General features: G+C 37.3%; 1 protein-coding gene across 7 annotated transcripts in view; it reads left to right on the forward strand.

Moving 5' to 3' along the window:
- myt1lb (myelin transcription factor 1-like, b) overlaps nucleotides 1-16635 on the forward strand; it is a 110261-nt gene that overhangs the window by 57516 nt on the left and 36110 nt on the right. For all 7 annotated transcript variants that reach the window (XM_034308316.2, XM_053237480.1, XM_053237479.1 and 4 more), the window contains 3 exons: nucleotides 3441-4535; nucleotides 9992-10126; nucleotides 16104-16194. In XM_034308316.2, the coding sequence (XP_034164207.1) occupies nucleotides 3441-4535; nucleotides 9992-10126; nucleotides 16104-16194 (1321 nt within the window). The remainder of the gene's footprint in view (nucleotides 1-3440; nucleotides 4536-9991; nucleotides 10127-16103; nucleotides 16195-16635) is intronic.

Raw genomic sequence — 16635 nt, forward strand, 5'->3', positions numbered from 1 at the left:
TGCATACATCCTGAATAGTGCTGATCAGTCCCATTGTTTCCCAATGTTCATGACTGAAAATATTCTTGAAACACATTAAATATGTCTATATTAAAATATCTGTGATGTTCTTAGTGACTCTGGTGCCAATTTTCTTGTTCAGTGCTGCATTTTCATTATTCCTGTAAAAAAAAAAAAAAGTGGTTGTCTGCTACGGCGATGTCACAGGGAGATATTACTAGAACAGGTACAATGGTGTTTAATATTTCAGTAGTTCAATGATTTCAAATATATGGGATAACAGTGAGGTTTTGCTGTTAGCTCCTAAAAACAAAAGAGTTTTCTTTTTTTCTCACTCACCATTTTCTAGTGACAGTCAACATCATATGAGATGACATAATGAGATGACAAGCACAGTGGTGTTGATGAAGGTATTAGCATGAAAGTTGAAGCTTTGGAAGCTGATCTGTTTGAGCAAAGTGTACAGATGAGGAGGTGAGAGAGCTGGATAGACTCAAGGACTAAAGCTCTGCTGCATCGTTCTCTTTAGGTAGAGATGAAATCTGACTGGTGTCACTATCTGTGGGCATTTTGGGTAATGTTGGAAGCCACTATTTGAATCATAAAATAAATCTTTTGCACCACTGAAGACCACATATTGATTATAAATATTATGGTGCAAGTCATGCAGGGTGGATTGTTCCCTGAAGGATTCTAGATGTTACATGGACATCCAGAGTTTGTTGCAGTTCTCCTTTCATAAGAACAAAAGAAACATCAATGCCATGATTGTAAGTAACGTTGGCAGAAAAAAGTCTTCCAGGAATCTATATTTTATACTCACAGCAAAATGACATTAGTAGATAGTAGGCCTGAACAGTATGACCTCATCCTCATGGTCATAAAGTCTGAAGGTCTGTATAAGTGGGTGTGTTTTGTGCTGTTACACAGAGACAAGATTAGATGAATAACATCTCATTTCTTACAGACACTCTGGGCACCACACTGGGCAGTAGCCTCGCTCCACCCAGTCCCCAATCAGACCTGACATTGCCTTCAAGTCTAATTATGAATGGTGCATCCTACATGATTTGCTTTAATGCTTTATGATGTGCTATAGTACAGAGATGGTAGCGAGTGAGTGTACTGATGAGTAAACACTGAAAAAAGTCAGTGTCCTACATAATTGCTTTACATCCTCCAATGGATTCGACTTTTGTCATAATAAATTACTTGTACAGTATCAACTATTCTGGGTTCTTGCCATCTACAGGCAAAACCTGAGAGAAGTGACAAAAGATTCCCATCTCTCAGTTGTAAGTGAAGTGTCATTGTTACCATTTTCAATGGCATGCACATCGTAGCATTGCTAATCCCTCCAATTCAGCTTTGCTGCCTGCTTCCTATTCAGACTGTTTCACTTCCAGTCTCCTTTGTGTACCTTGATTGCTCTTCAAATTGCTTTTCCATGGCATGTTTAAATCCGACTGTTTCCACCAGGTGTTTCGGTGTCCAAAGCATTTTGATGCCTAGCATTATTCTTTTAAATCTCTGCTTTGACAAATACTGAGCATAGTATGCACTGAAATCAATCTTGATATTACAATCAGTCCTTGGAGCACATTTTGATCACTGACATTGTAATGTTCACTTTTCACAATAACATGTAATGGGCTCTATTTCCGTAAGCGCAATTTGCTGATTAATGTCAGTGTGTGTGTGTGTGTGTGTGTGTGTGTGTGTGTTTTTTGGTTGGACGCTAGACAATTTTTTTCATGTTTGGGCTGTTTTACTTTTTCAGGGTCATATGTTTATGTGCTGTGATGATGTGTTTGAAATGATGCAAAAGACTGTGACATTTAAAATCTACCGTCACAGTGGAATTTTCAAACCTATTTTGGTCCAAAGATGTGCACGCATTACTGCCCCTCTAATGTAGGCATAGATATTAGATGATATTTTCCTGTCCCTCAACTTACCTCCTGATTTCATGGATGTTCATTATTTATTTCACACCACTTCAACATAAATAGGCTACATCATCCAAGTACTTACTGTAAATACAACTCAGTAACTAAAGCTACCAATTAAAGTTACTCAGCTACCAACGCACAGCAAAATTCTTTTTATTTTAACCAGCATTTAAAACCACAAGAGCTGCCCATCCATCCTGCTGCTCAAGCATACGTGAAGAGTAAACTCAATAGAAATCCAAAATCCAATGAAAAATAATATTACTCTAATACAATAACCAATTTATTTACATGCTAGTCAGTGGTATCGATGCTGTTAGGATACTGATACCTTTATCGCTCAAAGTTGCGCTTTGCACAAGGTCAGATCACCTCTCATGAGTTTTCACTGTTTTCACTTTCTGTCTCATGTGACTTTCGTTTGATGCTTAATAATCAGCACCACCCACAAAAGATCTCAACAATTACTAACAAGAAAATAAATAAAGCTAATAAATGAACGATTTGTGTGACATTGTATTTCACTGTGTTGAAGCAGATTACCTGCAAGGCTTTAAAGGTCACAATTTGCAGATAAACTCACCTTTCCACCTTTTAAACAAGATGTGTTTGCTTGTAATGTGATCAGACATAATTAGTATATACACGTATTGAATCATGAACATCAATTCTTCTGATAAAAACACAGACGCACAATTTGGCAACAAACGAATATTTAAAATATAGATTGTTTACTGTTTTAATTGTAGGCATACAGTATACTGCATACTATACAGGACAAATCCTGTAATTTATAGTGGTTTAAGTGGGAAACGGTGCTGACAGGAATAATGTATAGTGCTCTGGGTAATTTTGTCTATTTTGCCAACTTGATTATTCTAATTTTGAAATATTTCTAGGTTGATAAAAGGTGATTACACACTCACCGTCCACTTTAATAGGAATGCCTGTACACCTGCTCATTTATGCAGTTATCTAACCAGTCAATCATGTGGCAGCAGCACAATGCATAAAATCATGCAGATACAGGTCAAGAGCTTCAGTTAATGTTCACATCAAACATCAGAATGGGGAAAAGCATGATCTCTGTGACTTTGTGTAAAGTATAGAGACTGTTGTGTGAAATTCCCAGGAGATCAGCAGTTTCTAAAATACTCGAACCAGCCCATTTGGCACCAACATCCACGCCACACTTTTTCACCAAGTGTGATCACACATTTTCCCCATTATGATGTTTGATGTGACCATTAACTGGAGCTTTTTACCTGTATTTGCATGATTTTATGTGCTGCTGCCACATGATTGTCTGATTGGATAACTGCATAAATGAGCAGGTGTACGGGTGTTCCTATTAAAGTGGATGGTGAGTTTATTGTTTGTATAATAAGAAAAACACACATGATTTTGAATTGTTTTTTGAAAAGGTTTGTTAATCAAATTGATCAGCAAAATAAAACATAATAAATTCTATTTCCTTCTATTTCACAGCTGGCAATCAGGTAAATGGGAGCTACACTAAACCCAGCCCGATGGTGGAGAAAGACGACAACAACAACGATGAATACGACAACTATGACGAGCTGGTGGCTAAGTCTCTGCTCAACCTGGGCAAGATTGCCGAGGACGCTGCCTACCGGGCCATGACGGAGTCCGAGATGAACAGCAACTCCTCCCATAGTGCTGAGGATGAACAGGAGGAGGAGGAAGAGGAGGATGAGGAGGATGATGAAGAAGAGGAAGAAGAAGAGGAGGAGGAGTGTGACAATAGCTCTAAGAAGGGTGAGCTGAGCCTTGACGTGGACAGTGATGTAGTAAAGGAGACTGTGGACTCTCTGAAACTGCTTGCCCAGGGTCATGGAGCTGTGCTCTCTGACAACCTAGAAGAAAGGATATATCCGGAAGATGGAGTGAAAAATGAGGACTGCAGCAGCATGAACGGCTTTGCTGGTTATGGGTGTAATGGTAATAGTAGCAGTTGCGCACAAAACAAGCCCATTTGCAATGGACAGATGATTGAGGAAAGCGATGAGGAGGTATGCCTGAGCAGTCTGGAGTGTCTACGCAATCAGTGCTTCGACCTGGCACGCAAATTAAGCGAAACAAAGCCAGCTGAGCGCATCAGCCACAGTCAGGAGGGGCAACAGGACACTCTGCTGCACCAGGACATCTATGGAGAATGCCATCAGCAGCAGAACTCAGAGGAACGCCGTGTCTTAGAGCGCAACTATTCAGACATGGTCAACCTTATGAAGCTGGAGGAGCAGCTCAGCCCGCGCTCAAAAGCTCTGTCCAGCTGTGCCAGGGAGTACGATACTTACAGAGATGAGGACACCACGTCAATCACCTCGGACCGTTCTGAGGACGGCTTTGACATGACCAAGGGCAACCTGTCGCTGCTGGAGAAGGCCATAGCGTTGGAGTCTGAGCGGGCCAAGGCTATGAGGGACAAGATGGCCTCAGAGGCAGCCAGGAGAGACAGATTGCAACTGCATGAAGAGAACCATGGTCTGAGGCTCAGCTGTGCAGAGGAGCGTAAAGCCAGACTGCATCATGATGGCCTCAAGAAGCCCTACTACCATAAAGGTGGGTGAGCATTTACTCAAAGCAAAACGAAAAAAACGCATCTTGAAAAATTATATCACATGAAAATACAGAAGCACGGTTTCTCAGGTGATGCTATAGATCAGTGGTATTCAAGTCCAGTTACATAAAATCCCTTGCTTACAAAGGTCTAGATGAGCAACTAGTATGACTAACGCTTAACCATTGGTGATTAACTTATTGGTTACATATAAGATCATTTGAAGTACTTAAGTTTTGTGTCATAGTGGTGCTTAACGTTAGCAGTTTTGACTAGCAGCAAAGACTCAGAACAGATGATGCAGGGGGAATAAACACATACCTCTTTGTCGTTTCATCTTTAAACATTCTGTATTTGTCGTCACCTTTTTTCAAACAAGCCATGTTGTTGCTTTGCTAAACAGACCTGAGAGGCAAATAAAATGAAAAACCTACAAAAGTCTTTGAAAAAGCTTTTCTTTCTGACCTAATGTCTATAGCCCTGTAGCTAGTCAGTGGTCTGATGAGCTGCCTTCAGCTTTATAATTTACATAAATAAAGTGATTGGATAAGTGGCAACAGAGAATCTGCTACAGAGCTATGACTATTTTTTATTTTATAGATTTATGGGCTCTGCTACTACATTTCTTTCAACTGCTTGGTTTAGTCAACTGAAATATTTTGCCAGTTGATGGACCCTGCTATAGAGAATGCTATTCATTGCCACTTCTGTTGCTAAAGGTTATCAGCAGTTGCGTAAATGTTAGCAGTCTGGTGGATAGAATCACGTGCTAACAGAAATCTCTTCAAAAATGGCATCACGGGCAACAATAGATCTTATAGGGTTGGTCTCTTTGTTTTCTACAGTATTCCTGTACCACAATTTAATCTGATAATACTATATTTTTATTCCAGTGTGATGGTGAGTTTTTAACATGGCTAAATTATAACATCTTATTCTGACAGCTTGCTAGTTTTTACAAAATATTATGTACAACAATAAAGAGCCAAATGTGGGAAATCTTTTAAACACATTTAAAGACCAGTAGCAGCAGTCATGATTTTTGCAGCTTGCTAGAAACAAATAGCACACAGCTACATCTCCATTTCCTCCCTAACGAGTCAGGTAGGTGCTGTGCTGTTCATGAACTGTGACAAACTCAAGGTGTTGCCTTTAATAAGTCTTCAGTGCTGCAGAAAATGTGTGTTAGAGCTGCTCTCATGCAAGCCCTTGTTCTAAAATCCACCAGAATAACATGAGCATCAGATTGTATGATATAACAACACAATATACTATTACTGAAAATACAAAACACAAAAACCTTTCAACACAGATTACATACAGATTTTTCCCCAATCTAAATAACCGAGTTTTTGGTATTAAAAAATATGTATTGCCAATATATCACCCATAAAGGTGATGCTATAGATATAATTCTATAAAATTATATTGTTTTTTTGGTGGCCAGGGTAAATCCTTTACTTTTGACATTTGTTCTGAAAAAAAAAAGTGAAATATATTTCTCTTTTTCATGTATCTCAACCAGTTAAATCATTTTAAATCATAAGCATCCACATCAGTCTCTGCAGTCTCATTTCCTAAGGTAAATGTCAGTCACAGCAAGTAATAAACCCAAGTCTCATCATCGCTCTTATTGAAAAGGCTCAGTTTGTTTAATTCATTCGTTTTGATTAATTCAGTGAGTTTTGTTCTTTTGGCTAAATTTCCCTTTTTTTTAATCATCATTCAGACGTTACAATGTTGCCCACTGTCATCTCTACAGTGTGTGCGACAGTGTGAGAGCATCACAGATATTTTGACAGCTGGTATTTATACCGTTTACAAACTGAATCTATTAGGCTTATGTCTGTTTCTCAATGGCATGTAGTAAACCACTTGTTCAAGCATAACGTTCACTGCATGAGGAAAGCACACTTAAGCGTGGATTACACTTTCCTTTACCTACGCATACACAAGATGGCTGCTGCTTGTGCACATACTCAGAAATTAATGCTACCAACGTAAATAATGGGGGCAGTATAGCGCCATGTGACTCAGTGTCCACAACTGCCTAAACAAATGAAGGTCTCAAATTGCAAACTTATGCACTATTCTAGGCCATTATTGAGTGCTAACAATAAAAAAAATAGCTACCTTGTTATGTTTAGTGTTTGAATTTTAAAAATCTCTCATGTAGCCTTCAAATCTACTGAAAGGTCTGTTCTTGCGTACCAGTCTTCTAGATTTTCTAGACTAGTAAATACTTTTAAATGTAAAGTCATAGTTTTTGATTTGAGACGCATCTCATGACAACAATCATGACAACAGTGGAAAGTTTTAAAGAGAAGCAGAGCTTATCAATGTGTTTACTATCACTGTGCATGAATTCGCTAAACATTTTATAATTTGAATTGGAAATCTGACAGACGGATATTTTGGCTACCTAACATGATCTCATAGCAAAATTAGAGCATATTATTAAAAACAATTGTACATTGTTTTGGTGAATTGTATTTATGGTTTCTTAAAGCAGAGTACACTGAAAAAAAATGGCTTTGTGAATTCAATATATTTTTTATGTCAAATAGTTGCATGAATATTAATTTGTCTATGTGCAGATATATATTTTATTTTACTATATATTTTATATGTAGTAACATTTACTCATTGCTTTTTTTAGTTACATTAGCTTAATTATATCAAGTAGAGGTTACTGGAAGTGAGTAATTCCAACTAAATCCAATCATATTTCATCTACTTGAATAAATTATGTACAGTAAATGAAGTCAAATAAACTGTGAAGTTTATTTGAATTGAGTGAAGTTAACTTAATCTAGAGAAATATGATGAGGTGGAGAAAATGGCTGTTCTCATCCAGGGCTTGCATAGTAGAGACCTCAAACAACACAGACCTAATTTTATACTTCTAATTTACTTTATTTTTAGATTTAAATTAAATAGACAAGCAAAATTTTAGTACTGTACACATTACTAAAGGTCAAAGACATTTTCGGCTGCAACGGTCGGTGGATTTTTCCAGGCCTTCTCACATGTATATTCAAAGCCTTTGTAACACCAGGCTTTGTAGTTTGAGTGGTAACATTCTCTCACTTACATGCTTGTAGAAAGAACTCGCTGTGACCCCGGAAACGACATTCGCGACCAATTTGAGTATCACCATCCCTGCAGTGCAGGCAGCAGCGGCTTATGTTGTTCAAATAGGCCAGCATGGTTACATCAGCGTCTGGGCCTGTCAGGCATAAGTAATGGCAGGAGCTGAAAGGACAGCAAATCTCTTCCCCAGGATGCATCCTGTATTCAAGCCACCTATTTATAAACCTAGAGAACCCAGAGCTCTTGTAAAATATGTACTGTACCTTTGCTGGAGAACAAGCCCACAGTCATGCAGTGGAAATAGTGTATACCAAATTAAACTGTGTCACCTATTCTGGGCAGATTTACTACCTGCTAGTACAAGACTGACTGTGTTAGTTGAGTGCTGTAGAATGTAGAATATTATTATATATACAGTAGATCACATACAGTCAAGCTTTAAGATTGAGAATAGCACTGAAAGTATTACGTAAATCAATAATATCAGTAATACAGGATCTTGGTTCACAGTGCACTCACACTAAAAGCTCGATTAACCCATGTCTCATATACAGTATGACACTATTAGTCTGACATTTCCAAGCAGAAAATTGCTTATTTATGTTGGTATCATTATGCCAAATTAATAATTCTCATTATCACCCATTTTATACACTGACACAGAGTAGACATTTGATCACAGCTACACAGCTCTTGATGAGATGGAGAAGAAGACCATTTCAGCCTGCACCAAAGGACGCTGGGTTGGCATACTGGGCAGACTCTATCGGAATAATGTCAGAATAATGAGGGATGCACAGCCATTACGTCACGATAACATCTCTCCCCAGCACAGATAGCGGCAGAGGCTGCCTGACCAGGGGCCATTATGATTTATAAAAGTGTGCTGGGCTGACAGTTATGGAAGGAGTTCCTCCTTAAAAAAGGCACGAGGCGGAGATGGAAATTGAACAATATCAGTATGACCGATAACGAACGACAGGACCACTGACTGCACATTAATTATCCCCAGATGCTATGGTAATGGGGGCCATTTGCTATGCAAAGCATGGCCTGTCCCAAGCCACAGTCGATATTCAGTGCTGTCTAATGTGCATCACACTCCTCTACTCTTTTGCTCTGAACAAACAGCAGCCTGTGTGTCAGTTTTCATGACACGACTCGATATGGACGTGTAATATATCGATACAACCTGAAAGCTGACCCCTGGGCAGATTTCACGATTGCATACGATTCATCTGTACTAATCACTTGAAAGAAAAATTCTTCTTTATCAGAAATCTTAAACCACTAAAGCCCAGTGGCTTTTTCCCACCTCTACGTGGTGTCTGACTTTTGTCTATGTCATCATGGGTGGGATAAAAATAATAATAGTAAATAATCAGTAAAGACGTTATGCTGGACTTGATACTGCTTCTTGCTCGGGAAAATATCGTGCAAGAAAAAAATGGCTTCAAATTCAAGGTCAGGATCATGTGTAACTGAGACACACCTCAGTTTTTCAGTAAACTCCTCCTGGCACGCCAGTCCAGGGCAGCTGTCTACACAGCGTTTAAGTCTGTAGTTCCATCCAGTGCATTATCTACTCACTACTCATGCGTAACTCAGCTCTGAATTTCTTAACACTCATTCCATTTCCAAGCACTCTCTCTTTCTCCACTCTGTCTTTCTCCTGCTATTCCTTCTCACTGACTGGTCTCATTTTGATACAAAACACAGTGTGATACTGGCTATTAGGTTACACCATGCTAAAAAATGTAATCAGTCATCTCCCTGTGTCTCCCTCTCCATTTGATCTCTCTCTCTCTCTCTCTCTCTCTCTCTCTCTCTCTCTCAGTGTCTCTCCTTGTTTTTGTACCAGTCCAATTTACTCTCCTCTTTAAAGAAACATCTTCAGTAATTATTGATAGGACCGTCTTGCATCCAATATCAATTTTGCTACACTAACAAGAGCAAAAGATTACCATTGCAAAAGGTTGTGATAGCTATAAAAAGCTTAATAAAGACATTGGGAAATTGATTGTGTCCACTACTAATTAAGAAATTTAACCTAGCTAAGGCACATGTGCATTTAATTATATTTCAGGTGAATTAGAAAAAATACAAATGTCTCCAAAATTTTTTGTTTTATTTTATAGATTAGTCTTGCTTGTTATTTGCAAAGATGTTTTATAGACTTTTATTTGCTGATACCTGTTTAAAAATTGCTGACACTTCGGGGTTTCCTCTCAGATGTTACATCATTCTGAGGCAGTATTTTCTTCCTACTGATCTGCTGCACTTACATAGACATGTCTGCGTTACAAAATGTCTCCTGCTCCATTTAGACTTCCTTGTATGTTTTCGTGTGTGTGTGCATGTGTAGATTCCTCAAGGTCGGAGAAGAAAGAGAGTCGATGCCCAACGCCGGGTTGCGATGGCACAGGTCATGTGACTGGCTTGTATCCTCACCATCGAAGCCTGTCTGGTTGCCCACATAAAGACAGAGTTCCTCCAGAAAGTAAGACACACACTCACCTCATACCCCGTCCCCTGCGTCCGTGGCTTGCTGATCTGTTCTTCTGCTTGCTCTGTGTCTCTGTGAGTCTGCTTAGCTTAGATTTGTCCTGCATAGCAGACATGCTGTGCTTTTCTGTCATTGTTGTTTAAGTGTCAAGGCCTTTTTCTAGTGGCATGGTTTCTTTTTGAGTGGATTCATTATTTTCTTCTTCTGTGGTCTCGTCTATGCATGCTTGGAATCTTATGCACTATTATTTTGTATATAAATCAATACAATGAAATCTAAAACTTGGATACATCCTGTAGGATTTTTAAAGATAAATCTTAAATACAAAAAAAAAAAACACGTTGTGTTGAATATGACCATGTTCAAGAGGATTTCTTATCCTTTTATTAAGCTGGTTACATTTTGTTTGCATTAGATCTTTTAATTGTATCCATATTGAATGAAGGGTAATAATTATGGCTCTGCTATCTAGCTCACATCTCTGCTGTAAGAGTAGTAAACAGGAAGGGTGGCGAGCTTTCTCTCACTCACTGCTCTCATTCACCTTGTGCAAATCTCCCTATAAACTATCTTTTACACGAACCATTAAACCACAGAGAGGATCTCACGTTATGGTAGCAAATGACCCAGAAGGCAATCAAATGAGCTGACAGCTTTAATGACAGCCCAGAAAATTAGTTAACATAAAAAGATTTGCCTATAAAGTGTCCAGATGTCAAGAGGTGTAATTTAAGCAGTCTCCGAGTTCAGGAGATGCCAAGTGAGGTCTGGAATGACCTTAGACTTCACCCATATGCTTTATCCTCAGATGGACCTCAGAAGTGCTCTTATTGATTATGAGGAAACTCATTACATTTGGTAACAACAAGTAAGAAATGAAACATGACAGGGTATGGTATTATCAAAGCAGAGGTGGCATGATGCAGACTGACAAAACAGCATTTCCTAAAGTGTTTTATTAATTAAAAAATGACACATTGTTCTTTTTAACCATTTATAGCTGCATTTAACTTTGCAAAACATCTGGGAGGTTAGTTCCTGTTATCACTTAAGTTATAATACCTATATAAACTGTTCCCTCACCAGCCTCTCTTATTTCTCTCTCTGAAAGTAAATAAAGCTTGTCATGTTACAGAGAAGTCCTGAAGGCTCTCCCTTTCTGTAAAACTTAATACTGACTGTTACAAAGCTCTGACACTGGAGACTCCTTCCATAAATTTTAAATAAACATGTCTTTACAGAAAACGTCACCATATCAATGATTATACATTTTCTTTGTTAAATTGCAACCCATTTTTAATTTTTGTTTATTATTAGTCTTAGATTATGTGCAGTGTTCGCCATGCAGGTCCCCATAAATGAGCTGTTACTATAGAAACAGTAACGTATCCGAACAAACACCTTGAAAACCTGTGACTTGCCTTACAGCTTGTCAGAGCTGCTGCTACATTCGAACCAATCAGAATCAAGAATTCATCAGCATAGTGGTGTAAAGCAATATAATACTGGGAACAACAGGAAAAACATTCCTAATGCATAATTATTAAAGCTTACATACATGTAAAGTGTTGCATATTTAGCACTTAGAGCTTAGAGTAAATTTGCAGGAATGAGATTTTAATTTAATTGAAAAAGTAGAGAATTTATTTTACTGAGGATGGGGGTTTGAATAACAGACTAGAGAAGGGCAACCTTATTTAGCCATTATTTGCACGAGATTTCTCCCGGAACGTCTCTGCGCACCATGAATTGCAGACAGAATAAAGACACAGCATTAATAATGCATTGTCCACTCTTAGAGATGAATGTGTTATAATATGTCAGTGCTTCACTGTTTGTGTGAATGTGTGTGAGTGTGTCAGACAAACACACCGCAGGCTGCGGCATTGGCGGGACACTGTGCTCTTCGGGCAGGTTATTGAGCGCACGTTGATAGGGGAGAGCATCTCTACAGCTGCTCCATTGCACATAATGCATTTTTTAGCAGCGACCTGTCGATAGCTCGACACGCTCACAACAGGTCACCTTTCAGTCTGCTGGATACACCACAGGGCTGGCAAAGAGCACACAACAATTTATTAAGAGCCTCGAAAAAGAGTGTGTGTGTGTGTGTGGGTATGTGTGTGTGTGTGTGTGAGTGAGAGAGATGTGAGGAGATGCCAAATCTGGCTATTTACAGGTTATCTAGTTATTTATAGGCTACCTGAAACCTTCATAAGACTACATCACACCTGTATAAACCCTTAATCCTTCATACCAACTGACATAAATCTACTTAAACAATTATAAAGACTATTTCATCAGCTGTCAGCTTTCATAAAGCCTGTTTTCCTCTTGTTTAATGTAAGTTAATATCACATTTAATCCAAGTAATACATTTTTGCTGATATATTGCTGTATTATAATGTTAAAATGCCATAACAGTTGACTTAGTGTACATCTAATATCTTTATTCAATTACTTAATGGCTTTTTTCTTTAATATTCATGTTTATGCTGGCTAATATGTCATATGTGTCAGATATTTGTATCGTTGATTTATTTTCTTATTTTAGAAATGTTCGTCGGTCAACGTCAACTATAAAAACCAAACTAAATCTAATTTAGAGTCAGAAAAATTATACATTACTTCATGGTGTTATAGCCATAATTTACCATAAACCATAATTTAAAATAAAATACACGTTACTAAAAGGCCAGAGTAAATATACATAATGTAATGATGTCATGACATTGGCACAGATGTTAATAAGAATCTTATAATTGCAAAAAAAAAAAAACATGATTTAAAGGAGATCTCCACCCTTAAACACATTAGATATGCTATATTAAAATATTTGCTAGCTCAGTTACGATGGCATTTAATAGAAAAAAAAAGCATGAGTCAAACAATCAAGAGTCAAAGTTATAAGGAATAATGGTCAAGTTTCACTGTTAGCTCCTAAAAACAAAAGAGCAAGAGCTTCACCATTATACAGTGACATTCAATGTCATATTAATGAGAAGTCCAATGTAGCTCAAAGTTACTGAATGCAGTGCAGAGATACGATGCAGTTGTGCTCTTACGAAAGTGCCCTGGCTCCACTTGTTAGCGATCTACGAAATGATGAACGTAATGGTGCTGGTGGTGGTATTAACATAAAGATTTTGGAACCTTAAATCCCACTGGCTCCACTATTAGCAGGCAGTTAAACAGCATTGTGGGTAATGTAGCAAATCGTTAACTAAAGTGAAAATAAACTGATATAAAAAGTCATCTCTGAATTTCATTACAAAATAGGTCTTGTACACTGTTGAAGTACACATGTTAATTTTAAAGATGAATATTCAAGGCATTCAGGGTGGATTTTTCCTTTAAGGGCTGATATAAAGCACACGTACCTATAAAATAACAAACTGGACCATTTCAAAATATCAAAATAATTCCTATATACAGCAACATGAAATTCCCTTTAAGGTTCAGAGGAAGTATACATAACTCTATAATTAAAGTAGAATGTCACTGCCATAGTTATTCATTAAATAATATATATAAAATATATATAAAAAAAACTTTATAATTATTGTCACTGTTAAAACCTTCACAATAAAAGCATGTTATACAGCAAGCAGGTGTGGTCCAGGTGTGTTTAACTTAATGATGAATTTTTTTCCATTTTTGAAATATTGTCATCGAAATTGATAAAAGTGGTTTTAATAACAGTTGAAAGTTAAATATGGGGGGAAGAAAACAAGATCCTCATAGCATTTGTAAAAATTGTGGTCAAATGATTAGCTAATTATTGTCTAATAAATAAATGTGGCATCAGAAACAGGAAGATAGCTTTAGAAGTTCAATTTGTTATTAATTATAATCCCCTGTTTTGTCTGTGAGCAGTCTAAATAACATTTACGCAACATTCCTCTGATCCTCGTGTGCATACATCCTCCGAGCCACGTCCATTAAAAATGCAGCACAGCTTTTGAGAGTCTGTCCATCTCTAGGTAGTAGCCTTGGTCCAATTAAGCCCAGTGCAGAGTAATTAATGTGTCAGAGCTGGAGGAGAGGATGAGGGTGAGGGTTTAAGGAGGTGATGATGAAGACTTGAAGAGAAAGAGTGTGTGTGTCGGAGCCCCTGCTCCTTCCTTCTGTCCTCTCCCCTACTTCCTAAAGATCATTAATCTAATTGGTGCCAGTGGGGATTTCAGATCATCATGGACAGTTTTTTTTTTTTTTTTTTTTTTTTATGGTAAGAGTTACTGAAGATGAAGGCTTGTTAAAAACTGAGGCAAGTATACCATGAAACGTGAAGGAGACATTTTTTCCTCGGTTTTCTGATTTCTGTTCTTACAGAGGGAAAATATCGATAACTACGAGCTTTCTATGAAGCATATTCATAGATTATCATAAATAATTATAACTGTGCTTAGAATTCTTTGTAAGTTGCTAATGATTCCTTGTAACTTTAATAATGCCTCATAAAGCTCTTATAATGTGCTATAAATAATTCACTGATGATTTTTAATCATGTTGTAATGCAAGTGTCACTATATATTACAATGTGCTGTACTCTACAACCATAATTATACTGCAGTTGTAATACATATTAATAATTATAAATAAAAAACTATAAATACAGGGTGTCCCTAAAATCTCCATACATAGGGGAATATGTTTGCCAGCACCACATCAGTTGTGCCTTCGTCAGTGGATGTTCATGGACGTCCCCTTCTCGGTTGGTCCACAACACTTCCAGTCTTTTTGAATTTGTCAATAAGTTTGGCAACAGTGTCGTGTGTGATGTGCTTGCCATGTTTCCTGTTAAAGTCCATCGCAACCTTGCGACAGCTTTCCGATCCAGCCATGAGAATGATTGATATGCTCTTCTTTTGTCAAAGGCATTCTTAAAGGCTATCTGAAAAAATATATATAATATAAACTAAGTATGAAAAGTAAGTATTTTGGGAGACGTTTTGCTAAAAAGTGTTAATTTCCTCTATGAAGGGGGAATTTTTGGAACACCCTGTGTTTAACATTTCATCACTCAGTGCTGCAAATAAAGGAGAAAAACACTATTAACTTTATTTTAGTAATCTAATAACGAAACACTTATTTCCAGATTAAGATTACAAGAACACATACAGACACATTATTGAAGCCTGAAAATGTTTAAATGTCAAAAATAATAAAGTCACATTACAAAATGTCATCACAGAGTGCTTCCCATGGAATGAAAAAGACACATATATGTAACCTTGGAGAGACAGGAAGTTATCTCAGGTGCTACATATGTGTGTAATTTCTGGAAGCGTTCAGTGATATTTTAAAGGTTAGTAATGATTTACAATTGTTCTTTAATATTACAGTCACTTTATAATTATTATCCAGTCATTATTATTAATTATAATTATAATTAGTTATAAGGGGTTGGTGAAGTACAATACATGTTGTTATAATGAATAGTTATAGTTATCAAGGAATTATTTCTATCACATTATAAGAGCTGTATGAGGCATTATTAGAGTTACGAGCAATGATTACCAACTTACAAAGAATTACAAGCATGGTTATAATAATTGATGAATATGACATGCACAGAAAGTACTACCAAAAGTGTAAGGGTATCTTACTGCACATATTATGTTTATGCTAAGATCATCTGACAGCTCAGGACAGGAATTGGAGCGGTTTCTGTAAGTGTCACTTTATATCGGTCATCATTGGTTACAGTGACATGTTGAATCAAAACTTGTTTCATATCTGTGATAGGATTACGCAGGTAACCATCAATCTAATCATAAATCCTGGAAGGAATGTTTCCCTCCTATCCACTGCTCAATCACATATCTCTGCTGTCTGTATAATGGCATGGCGAATGTGTGCATCGTCCTGCATGCAGTTTGATGTTGTTACTTCACGTTAATTTAGATGACTAACTCTGCTGCCTCCTAACTTTCCCTGTCTTCCACTCCTTCTCTTCTCTGCCATCAAGTTCTTGCAATGTATGAAAATGTTCTTAAGTGTCCTACACCTGGCTGCACAGGGCGCGGCCATGTCAATAGCAACAGGAACTCACATCGAAGGTAAGAACTCGGTTGATATGGGAACCGGTTCTGTTCTACATTACTGTCTGGTGAATTTCTGTTTTTTTATTTTGTGTACTGAATATATTCTTATTTTGGTTATTGTTGCCATTCTGAATGATCAGTTATGGGTGTTTATTTGTTTGTTTTTGTTTGTTGTTTTGTTTGTTTAAATGTACTTTACTTTTTATTTCTTTTGAATAATATGTAATGCCATATATGAAGTAATATTCATTCCCACAATTCCTTTATGGGAAAAAAGCAATAGGTTGTTACACTTGGAAAATCATATTTGTAGGAAAACATTATGAAGATTAAGGTTAGAGGTGGAGTTAATTTTATTACCTTTACTTACAACTACATCTGTATGAAGAAGAACATAATATGAACCTTGCTTGTTGAAATTCGTATAGATCTTTCATGAGCACAGGTTCGAACAGG

This window comes from Pangasianodon hypophthalmus, chromosome 10 (genome assembly GCF_027358585.1).
Source record: "Pangasianodon hypophthalmus isolate fPanHyp1 chromosome 10, fPanHyp1.pri, whole genome shotgun sequence".
Lineage (NCBI taxonomy): Eukaryota > Metazoa > Chordata > Actinopteri > Siluriformes > Pangasiidae > Pangasianodon > Pangasianodon hypophthalmus.